Genomic DNA, 19,709 nt, shown 5'->3' on the forward strand with positions numbered 1-19,709 from the left:
CCACAAAAAACTTCTCATATGCTTGAGAGTTCAACTTAAAGAGACACTAGAAAGGACTCAGAAACCCCCAAGACAGGAAAGAGACTGTACAAATAAATAAGCACATACAAATCCAAAGCCTTGGCTTCCCTGCCACAAGACATTCTATCCTTTTAATAGCTTAACTTTGCGTCTGCTTAAATGGAAACATTCTCCAGTGTTTCTAGCTGCCGTGTAAACAAAGCAGAAGGAAGAAATGGGGAAAAGTGTGCATCTTTTTTCCAGTTAATATAAAGAGTAAGAGAAGAAATTCCTTGTTAGATCTCAAATGGAATCCCTCTCTGGAAGAAAGGGCAACACCCAAGCATCCCTATTGGCTATCCTGGTCTTATCCAGAAGGGATTTAAACTCAGAGAGGGAAGAAGGGTTCTCTGGAACAAAGGAGGGCAGAGGAGATCCAGGACAGGCTTAAGCCCTCAAGGGTGTTCTCCTAAGGTGACAAAAGAGTGGGGGTGTGCCCAGTAACTTCTGAGGTAAGGATCTCGATCTTCAAACCTTTACCTATGAGAGAGAGAAAGTGGCTGAAGGGGACAGTAGGCTTTAGAGACAATATGTTAGATGGGCAGTGAAGGAAAACAATTCTTCTACCCTGAACCTTCTCCCCCCCACCTCCAACCTGGATTTACCATTTGATGTTCACCACATCATTTTGATATTTCATGCCTCAGTGTCTGGAAAATGTAAACTTGCTGCCTATTTGCCTTGTGGGAATTTATTGAAATTGAATGAAAGAATATTGATAAAAATATATAAAAAGAAAGCGCTATCTTTGAACTCCTAGGAAGGCTGTCTTCTAGTTATTTGGCAAAAAACAAAACAAAACAAAAAAACCCAAACCAAACCAAACAAACTAATGTGAAGATATTTTTATTTTATTGTATTTCAGCAATGCTCTCTCTTATTATTATTATTGATTATGCTTTCTTTGGGGATTTTCTTTACAATTTTAATGGTTTTTATTGCTATCTTATCCTGTTTTCCTTCAGAAAAACTTGGGTTAGGATTTGAGTTCTTTTGCTTTTGATCAGAGTACTACACCAGTTTTTACCTTTGACTGCTAATTAAGAGGAAAAATATCTCTATAACCTTCCCATGTTCCCTTGTTATAACTTCACATTTCAGAAATGCTGGGGCATACTCCCGTTGAAAGCCATTCTTTGGCAACAGGCAAGCTTTCCTTTAATAAGTGCTGAATTTGAGTTACAAACAAGTGCAATGTATTGTGAGAAAAATCTCAAAGTAGTAATAATCAACCACTCATAATAACAATGAGCTAGCAATGAGGACTGAAGTTCTCTGGGTATTAGGGAGAATGTGTTGCTAGCAGTAACAATAATAGCAGGTATAAGGCTTTTTAAAGTTTTCAAGCCCTTTTACATATATATTTTCATTTGATTCTCACAACCATCCAGGGCAGTAGGTACTAGTATTATCCCCATTTTACAGATTAGGAAAATAAGGCAGAGAGAGGTTAAGTGAATTGCCCAGGGTCACACTCCGTCAGCATCTGAGGGAGGATTTCAGCTCATGTCTTCCAGAGGTATCTTAAGAGATTGTAGCATTATGTTGAGAAAGAACCTCTGATTCTCTGATTCTGTGAAAGCAGACAGCTCACCTGGTGAAAGCAAAGAGAATGCAAGGCTTAGTCCCCATAGTAGCAAGTGGTAGAGTGTGTTTCCATATAGAAACAGCTCTCCTCAGAATTTGTCATTTCCCAAACTCTGTCTAACTTGAGAGGCAGGGAAAGAGTGGAGAAAAAACTTGGGTATGTTTTTTTCCCCCGAGGGGAGGAAAAATCATTGGTGGTTGGTAAAGAATTTGGTTGGCATTATTTTATAGAGTGTTTCTTCCTTCTCATTGATGAATCATTCAACAAAAATGGATTGAGCCTTGCAGAATAAGTTCTTAGAGACTGAAGCGACATTAAGGATTATTTAGTCCAATCCTCACCTCTTACAGACAAGGCAACTGAGGCCCAGAGGGGTGAAGTATCTTGTCCAAGGTCACCTATTTAGACCCAGGTCTTCTCATTCAGTACCTTTTTCCCTGAGTAGCCTGATTTGGGCTGCTGCACAGTTTCCTGTAGAAGAAGAAAGCAAATTGTAGGGCTGCTCCCAAAATGTCTTGTGGTTGGAGGTTTTCTTTCAAAAATTTTGTTTTTGGTTTGAAGTGTGGGTAGTAGACTGTTCCCAAGAAAGTGCCTGTGGACAGTGTTCACTGCCCCTGTGGAAGCTATTGGCAGCTATTTGAGCCACAGATTGCAGAAGGTCTCATAGGGCAGGTCCAGTTTCTGTGTTATGCTAAGGATCCCGTTGAATATAGTATTTTTTTTGACTAGATCTATGATTTCCTTAGTTTAGAGAATTCCTAGGGAGAAAACTCCCTCTACTAATGCAGAGAGGTAAATAAATGACTTGCTCGGGTTCATATTGCCAGTATATATCAGAAGCAGGACTTGAATCTGGTCAGCCAACAAGAATTTATTAAGCAGTTATTATGAGCCAGCCATAAGATTGTAACCTGGGTTGGCCTTTTGAGCATGCCCAGTTTGGCTAACATGGAGCCCATGGTTAAAAAGATGGAAAAGAGAGTGACCTTCTTGGTCTTACCGGTTTTAAAGTAACAGGCAGCCAATTGAGGAAGCTACCCACACCCACATCATAGGGGACGTGGTAGGGGATGCAGCGGGGTCCATGTCAGCCAAACTGGTCATGCTCAGAAGACCAGCTTGGGTTATGTGATCATAGACTGAGAGCTGGAAGGGGCCTTAGAGATCATTGAGTTAGGCCTCCTCATATAGAGAAGGAAATTGAGACTGAGAAAGATTAAATAGCTTTCCCAGGGTCACATATTGTCTTAGGCAGCATTTGAACTTAGTTCTTCCTGACTATGAGGCCAGCTCTCTATTCTCTGAATGTCATGTTACTGCAACCAAAGCATAGCATTTGTTCCCTGTACAGGTCAGTAATCTTAGCCACACAGTTCCTTGGCCACGGGCTGCACCCCTCACCCCAATGACCCATATCTCTTTTTCTTGGTCTGGACCTATGATTTCATCATTGTAAGAACCTTGATCATTTGGATTGGCAACTCATCTGTGAGTAAATGTAGAGAGTTTCTTGGGGCACCAAGAGGTTTAGGGATTTGCCCATATTCTCACGTAACCCATACACAAGATTACCCAAAACAAACTAAAATTTGCAAATAAAAAACAGAGATGTGACTGTTATAGGTCACATCAATAAGAACATCCTCAGTTATCACGGTGCAGCTTCCCTCTACTTCCTCTCCTTTACTCCCTATACCCCCAAATCCACACCCAATTAGGTATATAGAGAGATGTGTATTTAGATAAATAGATATAGATATATTTTACATCTATAGCTATATATAAAACATTTAATTACATATAGATATAGATATATTAGATGTGCATAACTCATATTAAAAAAAAACAAAACCTAGCTCAGTATGAGGTTGGTCATAGATTCTTACCTATTTACTAACCAGCTTTGGCAATAAAATATTGGCTAAGCTGGTTAAATGCTGTCAGCGTGGTGGTCCTAGCTATATCCTACCAATGTGTGTTACTTGTCCTCAAGGAGACTGAGTGAATGAAAGTGAGTCTGTGTAAATTTACTGAGAATCTCGGAGAACTTTCCCTTTCAATGGTAGTTGGACCTTTTTAGTATCATCTTCGTATATGAAAGATGGCATATTTTGTTAAAAAGAACTCAAACTATTTTCTAGGATGTTACATTCTACAGCTGTCACTAGTAAAATTTTCCCCAGGGGCAAATGGTGGGGGATAGGAAAACTCCCCTGGAGTCTTAGTGTGGTGGGAAGGAAAGAAATAAGCATTTGTTAAGTGCTAGGCACCATGCTAAGCAAGTTACCAGTATTATCTTTCTGATCCTCACAACAACCCTGGGAGGTAGGTACTATTATTATCTCTATTTTACAGTTGAGGAAACTGAAGCAAGTAGAGGTTAAGTGACTTGCCCAGGGTCACATAGTTAATAAGTGTCTGAGGCCAGATTTGAACGCAGGTCTTCTTGACTGCAGGCCTAGCACTATGTACGGCTGGGGGAGAGTATACAAATCAGGACAGCACAGTTTCTCACCTGCTGGAAGTGGGTCTACCTAGGGAAGAAAGAGTGAATGGCCAAGATACTAATGGAAAAGTCCAGTTTAGGGTGGGTAGTTCCACTGCCGCTGGGGAAAGAGATGGATGGGGGTGGGGGAGGGAGAAAGTGCCCTCCAAATTTCCTGGTCTGGGCAAAGCCCAAACTACCCTGCCTTAGTTATAGATCTACCGACTTCTGTCCATATACAAAAGGACAGAAATTCCCACTCAGCAATGCCTGATCGCCAAAGGATGTAGAGGCTAATGTGTATTAGGAAGACAAGGATCACTACTTGTAGATTTTGGAGATAATGAATGGAGGGTATTGAGGAAGATAGAAGATGTATAAATAGTGTGATTTAGTAACAAGAGCATTGGATTTAAAGCACCTAGAGGTACTATTTATCACCTATGTGACTGAGAGGAATGATTATGAAATAATAAATTACTGGGGAGATTCCTGACCTTTCCCCAAAATTTACCCCCACCAAGGCTATCTTATCTAGGTGGAGTTGTTGCCTCACCTCTTTGGCATTTGACAGTGTCACTGACCCCTTTAATTAATTATATGCCAACATGATTAATAAAAGGATTAATTACCCAGAAATTATGTCTCAAACTTTTTGTACAACCCAGTGACCTTAGGTGAATCATTTGACTTTCCTAGGCCTCAGTTTCCTCCTCTATAAAATGGGGAGAGGGTGGACTAGATGACATCTACGGTCCCTTTATCAACTAAATTTGATATTCCTTTTTGGAGCCAAGTCTGGTTTCAAATTCCAGCTCTGCCTCTCACTAGTTGTGTGACCCTGGGCATCATTCAATTTCCCAGAACTTCAATTACTCAGTCTGTAAGAAGGGGGACAATACTACCTGTCTCAAAGGCTCTTTGCGTTCTGTGCATTTGTAAAAAAAAAGTGATTGGTAAACCAAGAGCTATGTAAATACCAACTATTAGTTAATATTAATATGCTATTAATTAATAATACCAATATTATCATTGTAATACCAATTTCTCATTCCTTCCGTCTCTCCGCTCTCTTTCGTTATAGTTAAAACTCCTATCGGGAAGTGATCTAAAGTCAAGAGAAGAGCAACCATAATGTTCTTAATTTGTATCTGGGACAAAATCTCATTTGGTCTAATTATAATTTGCCTAAGGAATAATGATTATACTTTATCATTATTTAGTACTTTTAACCTTTCAAAAATTTTCATAAACATTATCTCATTTAATTCTGACTATAAATGGACAAAGTAGATATGGGTAGATATTGTCATGTTTGGGTAAAACTTTTTTGGAGACAGCATGTTGTAGTGGAATTGTGGGAGTGATGGATTTGGAGTCAAAGACCCTGGGTTCAAATCCTAACTCTCTTCCATTTATTTCCTATAAAGCCTTAGGAAGTCACTTACCTCTCTGGATCTGAGTTTCCATATCTACAGAGCTATAACTAGAACTTTCTGTACGGGACAGTTGCTGTCAGTTGGGGATGGGGGATAGGAACACAGAAACTGTAAGACAGTGTCATGAGTGAGGAGAGAGGCTCACCTATTTGGATCATCTGGCAGCTTGTGATCCAATCCAATAAGCATTTATTAACTTTGTGCAAGGCTGTTCTATTAAGGCCAGCCTGAGGGCAGATCCTTATCCAGAGGGGCACAGGGTTTCTTGTCGGCCCTTGTTTTCTATCATTGGATTCAAGGTGCCATGCTTGCCTGTGGTAGTTGTGGCTGCTGACAAATGAAGGCTCAGGCCAGGTATCTGGCTTATACTGTGAGGAAAGAGGCCATGAGGAGGTCCTGGTTGGGGCAGAGCGAACAAGCCCAATTCTTTGGGCACTCCCCAGGAATGATCACACTGGCAGCGAGTCAGGAATCAATCATACTTTAATAAGGCACAAAGAGTAGAGGGGCAGCCGGCATGGGAAGTGGGCTGGGAGAGAGAGGCAGACAGCCTGGGAGGGAGAGGGGCCCCTAGAGCCATTTCAATAACTGCAGAGGGGAGTTGGGAACACTCTGGTAGCTTGGACCCATAGCAATTGGAAGAGTGCTCAAGGGGCAAGGCTTTGGGGTCCTATTTTAATAGGGTTCTAATGGGGGGATGGCCTAAGTCTTATCTGTACCACCTTAGGGTTGCCTATAATGTTTCTCTGGTTTTACTGTGAATGTCTGGTGCTTATCTGCAGCTTGCAGACCAAGGGCGATTCACTGGGGCCTACTTAGCTTTTCTTAATTTAGCACACAGTCTCCGAATGTGGCCTTAATCCATTTAGGAGGCGGTTTTGGCAAGTGACTTTTTTTGTTTCCTCCCTCACACTCTTAGTATCCATTTCCTATTGTTACTCCATACTGGCCACTTACAGCCTTATTTACTCTGCTAACTGGTGGGATGGTTGTGGGAACCACAATAAGATGTCATTTCAATCCAAAGGCACTGTACAGGACTCTGGGGACACAAGCAGTCTCCACCCTCTAGGAGCTTACATTCTGCTGGGAGGATAGAATATACAGATAGAAGCATCCCATATAGGTAATAATTTGAGGAGGAAGAGAGCCCTAATAACTAAGGAGATCAGGGAAGCCTTTTGGCAGAAGGGGGTATGTGAGCTTAGGTTTGAAGGAGGTAGGAATTCTAGGAGGTCAAAGTCAAGAAGGAGTTTACTCCAGTAGCTGACCGCTGCATGTGCAAAAGCACAGAGATGGGGGAGATAAAAGGTTCCGTTTAGGGAACAGCAATCAGGCCTGTTCACCTGGAAGGGAGAGAGCCGGAAGGGTAGTAGATGTGACATTAGCCTGGAAAGGTAGAATGGAGCCAGACTGTGAAGGGTTTTAAATGATAAGCAGAGGAATTTTATCTTACATTAGAAGTACAGTGGATCCAGAGAAGGTTTTTGAGCAGAGGAGCAGCCCGGGGGCCAGATTTCTGCTTCAGGAAGATCCCTTTGGCAGCAGCGTGGAGGCTGGATTGTAGAGGAGAGAGACTGAGATCTGGAGGAGACTGTTGTAATTCACTAGTTAAGTGCAGATAAAATCCTAGACTGGAGTGTTCCTCGTAAGAGTGGAGAGGAGGGGAGACACATTGTAGGTGCAGAATTAGTAAGACTTGGCAAGTAACTGTATGTGGGGATGAGGGAGAAAGAAGGGAAAATGAGGCCAAAGTTACGAACCTAGGTGAATGGAAGGATTGTGGTTCTAATGGTAATAATAACAACTAGCATACTACCTACTATATGCCAGGCACTGGGCTAAGCACTGTATAAATATTATCCCATTTGATCCTCACTACAACTCTGGGAGGGAGGGTGCTGTTATCCCCATTTTACAGATGAAGAAATTGATGCAAACAGAAGTTGTTAAGTGACTTGCCCAAGGTCATACAGCTAGTAAGTGTATGAGGCACATTTAAACTTGGGTCTTCCTGACTTCAAGTCCAGTACTCTATCCACCACACCAACAGATAGACAGAAGTTCAGGTTTAGAGGGGAAATCATGATTTCCTTTTAAATATGTTGAGTTTGAAATGCCTAGGAACTAACCACATGGAGATGTCTAATATTTGGTGAAGCAAGACTGGAGGTTAGGAGAGAAATTGGGGCTGTAGATCTGAGAGTCATTTAAAGAGATGATAACTGATGCCACAGGAGCAGATGAAATCACTGAGAAAACATGGCAGAGCTAGAGAAGAGGGTCCGGGAGAGAACCTTAGGATCATGCTTAGCTTTGGGACGTGGATGAAGATCCAGCAAAGGAGTTGGAGAAGCTGTGTAAGACTGGGGAGGGGGCAGCTGGGAGGAAAAACCAGGAGAGATCATTGTCATGAAATCCCAGAGAGGAGAGCGTGTCTAGGAGGTGATCGGCAGTGTTAAAACCTGCCACGAAGTCTCAAGAAGAGTGAAGACTGAGAAACAGCTATCAGGTTTTTTTTTCTTTTCAATTTTTAATTGAGGGAGGGGGTGAGAGGAGGGAGGATTAGCAACAGTGATGCCTCCCTTCCCCCCAAAAGAGGGCCACACAAACATATTTTAAAATGCCCAAAAGAGAACAGAAAGTGCAGAAGGAAGCACAGACAAGAGGATGTTTTGAAAGTAACATCAAGTTTTTTCTTATTAACTAGCTTCTAGTTAGGCTGTGCATGGCCCATCTAGGGAGCCCCACAGGAGTGGAATTGATCTCTCCTCCATAATGAGCATTTCTGTCCCTAGACAGGGATAACTCCAAATCCTTCCCCTGAGAAGTGAAGTCAGTGTAACCAGGAAGGACCAGTAGTTACCTGCTGACCTGACCCAAGCCAAGCAGGTTCATGTATCATGTATTCATGTATCCCTTCAGGCCTCTTCCTTGCTGCATGTATTATATGTGTGTGAGTGGAGAAGTTGGGTGGGTGGCATAATGGAGTGCCTCATTACTGGGTGGAGGAAGGCCTAGGATAAAGCCCCACTTGCCCTGCCCTGGTTATAGCTAGCATTTATATAGTGCATTAATGTTTGCAAAGTACTTTACATATGCTATCTCATTTGAACCACACAACAGCCCTGGGAGTTAGGGCTTATTTTACAGATCCCCATTTTGCAGATGAGGAAACTGAGGCTGAGAGAGACTCTTAAGAGTTTTACTCATCTGCAAAATGATAGGGCTAAACCAGATGAACTCTAAGGTTCCCTTCAGATATTAATCCTACAGTCTCAACTTGAGAGATGAGGAAATGTGGAGAAATGAAGTTAAATTCCAGAGGTTACATAGCTTGTTGGCTCTCGGCTAAGCTGACCCAGGGCCAAGCTGCTCTTTTCTCTGAGCATCTGAGCATCCTCTGAGTGTCACTTTTCTCTGAGCATGTAGTAATTACAACAATCTTCACAGAACTTTGCAAAGTATTTTCCATATAGCAACACTGTGAGGTTGGTAATACAAGGATTGTTATTCCCATTGTGGGAGGTAGAGACTAAGGGTCATAGAGGATAAGGCATTTGCTTAAGGTCACACAAATAAATGTTGGAGCTGGGATTTCATCTCAGGTTTCCTGACTCTGAAGCTAGTGGTCTTTCCCCTTTATGACATTGCCTTTTTTTTTTTTTTTTAACACCATGTTGCGTCTCACCAAGCACCGGATTGTTTCTGGTTCCTATCAGGAAAAAACATGTTGCTGACAGACAGTTGTGGAGTTTCAACGTCTATCCAGGGTGTCACAATCTCAATTATCTTGATAATTCCAGCCCAACCCCCTCAACGACCTTCTGTCTGTTGAAATTAAAGAAGAAGTTTGACTGGATTATCCAGAAAAAATGGTCTCAGTTTTGGATTCTGCTTGGCCCCCAAGTTCAGGGGACCTCTCAGAAATATTCATTTTATTTTGAGTTGGCTGGATTTGATATTCACTTGACTTTGACCAGGGATTTCCACAATTGCCGTGGTAACGTTTATAAAAATAAATGTAGCTCTGGGTGATGGATATGACACTGAGGTAAAGTCAACACATGCTGAATGGTTTCCCCATCTAAACGCAGGTCAGCACCTTGCTGCTTCAAGTCAAAGGCCATCGCAAAGTCACCTAAATTAGATCAATGGGAGCAAAGTGCAGAGAAAGAATCTGAATGAGCTCAGAGGGAGAGTAAATGGCCCCTCTGTGCTGAGGTCCTACCCGGCTCGGTCTTTTTCCCATAGGGAGCAGCTTGACCCAGCTTCCTGTAATGATGTGGGAGCTGGGTCAGACTTCCATCACAAAGCATGATAGACATGTTCTCACGGTGCTAGGACGCTAGACACTTAGCTGGCTCAGCTGATGGGTGAAAAAGTTGGTTGATAGAGTCCTACCTTGGTCAGGAATTCTGACTCCATCCCTGTGGCTGTAACTCTGGGAAGCATTCAGGATTGCCATATCTCTTTCGGCTGTGAAAGAATAACAATTTGTTTGTTAAGGCCTGTTAGATCTCTCAATGGGAAGAAATGTCTTGGCAGAAGGAAAGTGTGTGTGGGGGGGTAGGGGAATAGGAAGGGGGTTGTCAAAAACAGAGACAAGGTCTTGCCATTGGTTCATTTGTCTCTCCAAAATATCAGGATCTGCTACTGGTTATTATGGACACGTCAGTCTCTGTGGCCGTCAGACACTTTCTTGAAAGTTAAAACATTGATATCAATTTTCCCATCCCATCAGAGCAAATTTCTGTAGTTCTTGTTGAGTTTAGAAATATACCTGTGCTGGAGTGAACAGTATTTTAAACCTGATTTTCTAGCAGTATTTGAAACCAATCATTGGGCAATTCTGATACTCCTGTGGGTTGGGATAGAAGGCTAAATTAAAATGCTACTCCTATTTCACAGATGAAGAGATTGAGACATGAATTGGGGAAATAACTAGAATCATATAGTCAGTAGGAAGAGAGACAGAGATTATGTATAACTCATTGGTGTCTGCCCAAATGCTTAGACCATTAGGAATATCTTCCTAAGTGACTCTTTTGGAAATCACAGATAGTGGAGTTCTAAAACCAGAAATGGTGCCTTCATTTATACCAATTTGTGGTTAATGATAATGTTGGGGTGAGGGAAGAGGGGGAAGGAGAAAACCCTGTCATTAAATATAAATATCTGTAGCAGTGGCTAGAAATTGGTTTTAGCTCTTTGTTCAGGGCAGACAGTATTATTCATTCCTATCCCAGTGTGCCAGTTTCTTTTCAGAGAATTTGAATTGAAAGTAAGTCATCTAAATACTGGTTTGGAGAAGTCATCTACCATCCCCCTGTCCCTACTCAGACTTTTATCTAAACTAGGAGTTTTTAACCTTTTTCATGTGTGTAACATGGACCCATTTGATAGTCTGGTGAAGCATATAATGTTTTTGAGTGCATAAGATAAAATAAATAGAATTCTAAAGGAAGCCAATTATAGTGAAATACGATTATAATATTTTTTTGAGACAATTTTGGTTAAGTGACTAGGGTCACGCAGCTTGTAAGTGTTTGAGGCTAGATTTGAACTCAGGTCCTCCTGACTCTCGGACCAGTACTCTCTCTACTGTGCCACCTAGCTGCCCCCTATCAAAATACTTTTTTAAAAAGTTCACAGATCTCAGGTTAGGATCCCTACACTAAGCCATCCCAGATAGGCAGTAGTTTCTCCAGTTTAATCCAATAGTTGAACAATTTAACACTCTCCATTGTTCTCCTAGGAAAGGAAGTCTATAACTTCCCATGTTAACAAGCACACTTCTTTGATGGGAAAAAGTTTCCATTGATCTATAGTTTATCATTCAATGAGACTGGCAGTAGCAATGCCAAGGGAGAGTAGCAATAGGATTTACTGATTGATTAATATAGCAATAATTGGCATTTATGTAGATTATCGCATTTGAGCTTCATGGAAACACTGGGAAGTGTTGTTATTCTTATTTTATAAATGAGGATACCAAGGCTAAGACTGGCCTGTGCCCATAGAGCTAGTAAGTATCAAAGATAGGATTGGAATCCATATTTTCCTGACTCCAAGTCCAGTGGTCTAGCCACTATAATATGCTGCCTTGAAAATTCTAGTTAAGTACCCATGAAATGCCTCGAATCCCTTACTTTCAAAAGAAAACTCTATTCCTTTTAAGTTTAACAGGGAAGAAAACATTCAACTTATTTGACAAACCGCTTAGTGGATTTTTTCAATACATGTACACTAACTCAGACTGAGTCTGCCTGTAGGGAACAGACAGCAAGAAATGATCCCATTTAGGTGACGATCAGGAGGACTGAACTCATAGATCTCCCAAGAAAATGGGGATCAGCTGGTGTTCTGAGTCTTATTATTCATAGCATCTCATGGCCCCTCAATGCTATCCTAAGCAGAACTAGAGAAATTGTGGATGTAAAAGACGTACTAACTATCATCTTCTCTGTTGCCTAGGAAGCTGGCAGGGAAGTTTTATAATATTTTCCTGTGGGCTTTCCATTACATTTCCTGGGAAACTGTTTCTCATTTTAATAGTCCTCAAAATTAGGAAAATCTTCTTCATCCATTAGTGGTACTTCTTTGAATCACTAATTTCTGTTTTGCGCTCCATCTGTCCCCTTCTCTCACCAACAGACATCTGTCTATACTGAAAAATTTGGTTGCGTCACCTCCTTCCCTACATGTTAAAACAACGAGGAAAACGTCTTTGCTTCAGTGTGTAGGCTGGAAAATTCAGAAGAATTCTTTTTTTCCTCTTATACACTTGACAGATGTGCTAGGTTGAAAAGGTCCCCTTGCCCCCCAATTTCTTTTGAGCAATCAGCCTGTGCAGGAAAATCTGAGAACAATGTGTGGAATCTTTGGGGCTGTAATTAGCACATCATGTTGCAGCTGAGGATGACGAGTAACACTGGGGGCTAATGCTAGGGTTCCTGGGGGTTCTCATCTTCCAGTCTCCAAAAACAAACATTGTAAAGGAAGGTTTTGGGCAGCCCTTCTGTGGTTTATGGCAAGAGTTTGTGGGCTATTTTGCATTGATTCAAAACTTCTTTGGAAAGTCATCTGCACTCGATTTGTGCCCCAGAAGATTAGTGAGATGAAAGGGACAGGGAGAGAGGAGGAGTTAACTTTTACAGCTTTGTTTTTGACCAGAAAGGGGGAGTTTTTGACAGTGGCACGCAGTAGGTGCTTACTTGCTGGAAACGAACAAATGATTTGCAAATAACTCCCAGATCTCTATATCTGACCTTAATCTCTCTCATGAGTTCCACTTCTCTATTTGTTGGATATTTTTAAATGGATGTCCCCAAAACATCTCAAACTCAACCTTTCCAAAACTATCTAGTCTAATCCATAGAAACTGAGGCCCAAAGAATTGGCGTTATTTGCTCAAGATCATGTTAGCAGCAGAACCGGAACCAGGCTATGGTTAATGCTGTTTTCATATTTACATACATTCTGTTCTCTGCTCTTTTCAGAATGGATACAAATACAGTTCCTTCTTTGTAGGAACTTTTATTCTAAGGTCTTGATGGATATAAATGTGCCATCTAAATTTCCTTTTGAATTTATTTCTTATTGAGTCTCCCCTCTCCAACCCTCTAATCCCTCTGCTTCTTATCTTTCTTGTCACTGTTGAGAGTACCACCATCCTCCCATTTTTCTAGGATTGTAACTTCAATGTCCTTCTTAACTCTAATGCAAATAGTTGTCAAATCTTATTATATCTATTTCTATGACATCTCTCATATACATCTCCTCCTCTCTGCTCAGACAACTAACATCCTAGCTCAGGACTTCATCACTTCTTGCCTGGACTGTGGACATAGACCTCTAACTTTTTTCTCTGTCTGAAGTCTCTCCCCACTCTAATCTAGCCTCCACGCAGCTGCCAAAATGATCTTTCTGAAGTACAAATGTGACTGTGCCACCCTCTCCTCAATAAATAAACTCCACTGGTTTCTTAATGACCTCTAGAATAAACTATAAACCTCTCTTTTTTGGAATTTAAAGTTCTTTATATCCTAACCCCTTCTTATTTTAATGGTCTTCTTATCCATTACTCCCACGCATGCACTCAACAGTTCCTCATAAACAACACTCATCTCCATCTCCATGCATTGGCTATCCTCCATGTCTCATGGAACGCACTTTCTCCTTGCCTCTGCTTCTTGAAATCCCTGGTTTCCTTCAATTTAGCTCAAGCACAATTTACTATAGAAGCCCTTTCCTCCCTCCCCTCCCCACCCTGGTTGCTAGTACCTTTTCCTCTATGGTTACTTTGTCTCTACTTTGTATGGATCTTGTGTATACCTATATGTCCATGTTGTTTCTCCCATTAGAATGTAAGCTCCTTGAGGGTAGACAATATTTTTCTTTTTTTTTTTTGTATCTCTAGCAATTAGCACAGTGCCTTACACATAATAAGTGCTTAACAAATGCTTGTGGATTTATTTATTAATTAATTCACATCCTCCAAAATTCCCCAGGCAACCCAAGTTAGTTGCAGAATTCTACTTCTAAGAGGATAGTGTGTTAATTAGTAATTGGTAATTTTCAATTGTTATTGCTAGGTTAGTACAGGAGTAGAGTTTAAAATGTAGTTGTTCATTTTAAAAACCTGTAAGTTACATGTCAATGTAATCAGGTTCTGATCCATTTCAACTTGATAGGAACCTAGAGTTATAGAAAAACAGAATGGGGAAATAGTTTGTAGTACTCAGAGGAAATGAGTTGTGAACTTCTATCCATTGCTTGAGGTTAAGAGTCTGTCATCAGTCTCCCAGGGCCATAGGTCCCATGATGGCAGTGGAAGCAGGGCAGCTAATATCTGGCTTCAACGTCCTGTTCTGGAAAGCTACCAGGGGATAGTGGACCCATGTGTTGTGTCATTTCCTTGGAAATTCTTGAAATCCATGAATGAGGACTGGGGGGAGGGGTGCCGGAAGACCTAGGTTTGAGTCCTAACTTTGTCACTTACTGGCTGTGTGATTGTGGGCAAATCAGTTGACTTCTCTGGTCCTCAGTTTCCTCATCTGTAAAATGTGTGGTAGGGCTGGACACAGTGGCCTCTAACTCTGCCACTCTATGGTCCTGTGACTCTTTTTTTATTTCCTCCTCTGGATACAGGCCTCCAGGAAGAATCTATTCTCCTTGGCTCCAAGGAAGCGCATGATGGGTTTCTACCATATATTTTATTTCCCTTTGGGGCTCCTGCTCTGGTCCATATTACAGACAGCATCAGCTCCAGCAACTCCTGACCCCGTCATCTGCAGCAATCAAGAGAAGCAGGTTATGTTTAGCCACACCTACAAGATTGATGTACCGAAGTCCTCCCTGATCCAGGTGGAGGCTGATCCTGAACCACTCAGAGATGAGGGGGGAACGCTGCTCCTCCCTGGGGAGGCCGGTGAAGATCAGAATATCATCTTCCGGCACAATATCCGCCTTCAGACCCCAAAGAGAGACTGCGAATTGTCAGGCAGCCTCCAGGACCTGTTGGCCCGGGTGAAGAAGCTGGAGGAAGAGATGGCAGAGATGAAGGAGAAGTGTGGGACTCAGCAGTGCTGCCAGGGAGCCCCAGGTGAATGCATGTCTTGTCTTCTGATGGATGGTTCCATTGTGATCCATGGTCCATGATGCCTGTGGCATTCCTAGTCGTTGCTCTTGGGTCTTCATGGTGCTGTGGTCCTGTGCATAGACAGGAGCTTCATGGGTAACAGCTCCTGGGAACCTAAGCCGGGTGAGGGCCAGGTTCCAGAGCTCTGAAATTGCCCTGAAGCCTCATAAGGATTTCAGTCAAGAATTATCCAGCTACATATTTAGTTCATGACCTCCCTATCAGGAAGTCTCATTAGTTCTCTGGAATCATGGTGGATTGTTTTTTAAGTTTTTAAGTCTTTCTAAGCGCTTCCCTTTTAGGATATGGCCAAGTGGGAATTTGTTTTGCTTAACTGTATTACAAGGGTTTTCTTGGAGCAAAGGGAAGATGGGGAAGAGAGAAAATAAATGTTTGTTAATTGAAAAAAATCCAATTTAGTAACTATATATATATATGAAAAAAGAATTCCCCAACTGGTCATACAGTTAGCTATGTGGCATAGGGGACAAAAGGCCAGACTTGGAGTTAGGAAGATCTACATTTAAAACTTGGCTCAGATACTTACTAGACACGTGATCTTGGGCAAGATTTTTAACCTTTCTCAGCCTCAGTTTCCTCATCTATAAAATGGGGATAATAATCACACCTGTCACACAGGGTTGTTGTGAGAATAATTTGAGATACAGAATGTAAAGCACTTTTCAGACCTTAAGGTGCTACATAAATGTTCGCTATTATTATTCCCTACAAATCCAGCCTTAGCCCCAAGGAAGATGTTAACAGTCTGAATTACAAACAGTAATAGAGTTCTATTTTTTAATTAAAAACACAAAGAGGCCCCAAATGTTCACTCAGATATTATATGCCGTTTTGCATATTATTTTATTTAAAATGTAAATGCTGTTTATTTCATTCAGATAAAGCTTGCTTAGAAGTCTCTTAGAGCTGGAAGGGATCATAATATACCTCGCCCTGTTTGCCTCAGTTCTTCAACTGTAAAATGAGCTGGGGAAGGAAATGGCAAACCACTCCAGTATATCTGCCAAGAAAACCCCAAACGGGGTCACAGAGAGTTGGATACGAATGAAATGACACAATAACAATAACAACAACAACAAACAACAGTAACAACACCTTCCTCATTTTCAAAAATAAGGAAACAAAGCTGGGAAGGTGAAACAGCTTACCCAAGGTTACAGCAGGGCTCAAATTCAAACCCAAGTTTTCTGGCACTCCTTCCATTGGGCCACACTGCCTTGCCTCCAGTGGACCTTGTTGCTTTCTCCATAGTGTCCTATGGCCTTCCTCCTCCAAATTTGTCCAGTTGTTAACTCTTTTCCCCGGGGCTCCATCATCCTTGGCTTCTTTATCTACAATGCTACCCACCACCTTGTGATGTCAATATGGTTGGATTCTGCTTAGAGTTAAGACAGAGGACTGGACAGAGGCAACTTGGTGGGAGGGCAAAGTAAGTGTGGGGAAACAGTATGAATAAAAAGTGGTACTTCAGGGGCCACCATATCTCTGAGAAGGTAGAGTAAGTCACAGACCCTTTCCCAGCAAATTAATATGAGTGGGGGTGTGTGGGTGGGGGTAGTCTATTTTTGGTGGATTACTCAGTACTCATGCTATTTCTGAGTCCTCATGTTTCTGAAGGAGCTAAGCTTCCTTCCCTCTCTCATCCAGTCCCTCCCCCACCCCATCACCACCTTGGCTGAGATCTGCCCCCTAGTTTTCTGTTCTTTCCTTAGGGTCCTAAAGGGTAGGTACTTGCCTGGAGGCCCAGACTCAGAGAACAGGCATTTCTTGGTAACTGAGGCAGGAAGTCTCTTTCTTTTAGTTCCAAGCTCTGGGTTTTAATGATGAGAGATGCCTTGTCTAGGTCATTTGGTTCCACAGTTGACTGGCTGCCTATCACTGTGCTCCATGCTATGGTGGTCTATCTTTTTTCGTCTTGGGGCCCAATTAGATTCCTGTCTGACTGAAAGTTAACAAAACCTACCTTGATTATTTAAGAGGTGGAAAGAGAGGTAGAATAGCATCCCTAATATAATGCACATGGAGTCATTGTACATGGGGTACAGATGTTCCAAAAGGAAGGGAAGATGGGCATAGTCCACTTTGGAAACTCATTGTAGGAAGAAAGGGAGGCAACATAGGAAGCAGGAGAGGGCATGAGAGGATAGGAAGTCATGGAGGTCTTGACCATGTGCAATATGGCAGCAAGGATGAGGGCCCACAGTTAGAGATTCAAGACTTTATTTACACTGTTAATCTGCCCATCACTTACCTCTGACTATAGACACAGTGAAAACTGACATCTGTGGGAAAAAACCCCAGTACCTGCTTAATCCCCCCAAAGATATGTTTATCCCTGGATAACCGTGGGATTTAGAATAGGAAGGGACCTTTGGATTCATCTTAATCCATTACTCTCATTTTATACGCGAGAAAACCAAGGCTCAGGAAAGGAAAGAAACTTTCCCATCGACGCAGAGGTAGTAGGCAGCAGGGCTAGATTTTGAATGCAGATCTTCTGTCTCCGGAGCCAAGGTTCTTTCTACTCTATTATACAGCCACATGGCTGTTTTGTACCATCTTCTAGTTGGGTCAGAACCACCATCCTTGACTTTTATTTGGCCTTAATTCAGAGAGCAAGACTCTAGCCTTGAATAACCCAGCTTTATATAACAAGGAAAAGCAGGATTCCTTGCTTCATGAACCAGGAGACCCGAAATCTAATTAAACTTTCAGTCTTGGGGAAAATTAGCCCCTGCCTCTTTCTGTGATTAAGTTCTTCTTTGTATTATTCTACTAGGTCTAGTGATCTAACATCTTTCAAAGCAGTTAGAGTCCCTTTTGCAACAAGCAGAAAATAAGAAAACCTAGAGTAAGAATAAGAAAGTTATTGGATCCTAATCTTGTCACTGCCACAGCTGTGTGACTATGGACTCTATTTAATCTTTCTGATGCTCAGGTCTCTCATCGAAAAAACATTAGGATAACTACGCTGCTTACCTCATAGCATGTTGTATGGATCAGATGAGCTGATGCATAAGAAAGCACTTTGAAAACTTTAAACTAGGGCCATGTAAATCTAAGGTATGAGGATTAGTCCTATGGTTTCTCTGGAATAGTGACCTCCCGGATGAGGAAACTCCCTCACTCTCAGTGCAGCTCAGCACTTCCTCTCGAATAGATCACCTTAGAGAGTTATTAGAGCATTGACAAGTTCAATCACTTGCTGAGGGTCACAGAGCCAGTATATGTCAGAGGTGGAACTCCAACCCAGGGATTCATCATTCTAAGGTCAGCGCTCTATCCCTTATATCATATTACATCTCATGAAAGTGAGTTATTATTATTATTATCGTTATTATAATGTATTATGGATTTACCATAAGAGGCAACCATTGTGTAATGGATAGAGAACTGACCTTGGAGTTACAATTCTCTGTTACTATATGTTGTAGGGTAGATGCCGGTCTATATTGGCACTATGAGTTTCCTCGCTGGGATTTCTCCAAACAAACAAAATCACAGGTCTGGGCGCCTGTTACCACTCCCTCCCCCCACTAAAAAAAGAGAATCATAGAGAAGGAAAGCATCAGGAGAATTCATATAATTGTTACCTGGAGTGAGAAGAAACGGGGAAATGAGATGGTTTGTCTAATCTTACGTTGGAGAACTGAAGAAGTGGACTGGGTGATGGGTTTTGGGGGAGTCTGAAATAGGTTGGTTTCAGGCTTTGCTTCATCACTCCCAATTAACCACTGTTTACTTGAATCTAGCACCCACCTCTGGCTCCAAAGCATATCTGAATCAATGTCGATAAATAGAAGAGATGAATGTTATTTCTCTAAGATTTCCAGGGAAGAAGATTCTCAGGTCTCCCTTGGTGTTTCCAAATCATCATTATTTGTTTTTTCTTTTCCCCATCTCCCCACTTGCCCCTCCTTCTTTCTTTGTTCTTTGGAACCTGATACTTTTCTGCTCAGGCCTCAGCAACCTCTGCAGTGGGCATGGAGTTTTCACCCAAGACATTTGTGGGTGCAGGTGTGATGAAGGCTGGGAAGGCCCTGACTGCTCCCGCCCCAGCTGTCCTGGGGGGTGCAGCGGCCATGGGCGATGTGTGGATGGCCGATGCGTTTGTGATGAGCCCTACATTGGGGAGGATTGTGGCTACCTGCCCTGCCCTGAGAACTGCAGTGGGAATGGAATCTGTGTGAGGGGCGTTTGCCATTGCCATGAGGATTTCACATTGGAGGACTGCAGTGAGAAGAGATGTCCCAATGACTGCAGTGGCCATGGCTTCTGTGACACAGGAGAGTGTTACTGTGAGGAGGGCTTCACCGGCCTGGACTGCTCCCAGGGTGAGAAGCATCTCTTCCTAGGCTATTCCTATTCCAACTTTTCCTCTCTTCCTCCATCCTTCTCTACTTCCCTCTTTTCTCCCTTCCTCCTTCCATTTCTCCCTCCCTTCTTCCTCCCCTCCCTCTCTGCCTCTCTCCC

General features: G+C 42.2%; 1 protein-coding gene across 1 annotated transcript in view; it reads left to right on the forward strand.

Moving 5' to 3' along the window:
- Window positions 1–425: 425 nt before the first annotated feature.
- TNN (tenascin N) overlaps window positions 426–19,709 on the forward strand; it is an 85,374-nt gene continuing 66,090 nt past the window's right edge. The window contains exons 1-3 of the mRNA XM_027868367.1: window positions 426–512; window positions 14,726–15,179; window positions 19,196–19,570. Of these exons, the coding sequence (XP_027724168.1) occupies window positions 14,768–15,179; window positions 19,196–19,570 (787 nt within the window). The 5' untranslated portion in view covers window positions 426–512; window positions 14,726–14,767. The remainder of the gene's footprint in view (window positions 513–14,725; window positions 15,180–19,195; window positions 19,571–19,709) is intronic.

This window comes from Vombatus ursinus, unplaced genomic scaffold (genome assembly GCF_900497805.2).
Source record: "Vombatus ursinus unplaced genomic scaffold, bare-nosed wombat genome assembly UNPS02014789.1, whole genome shotgun sequence".
In the NCBI taxonomy this organism is placed as follows: domain Eukaryota; kingdom Metazoa; phylum Chordata; class Mammalia; order Diprotodontia; family Vombatidae; genus Vombatus; species Vombatus ursinus.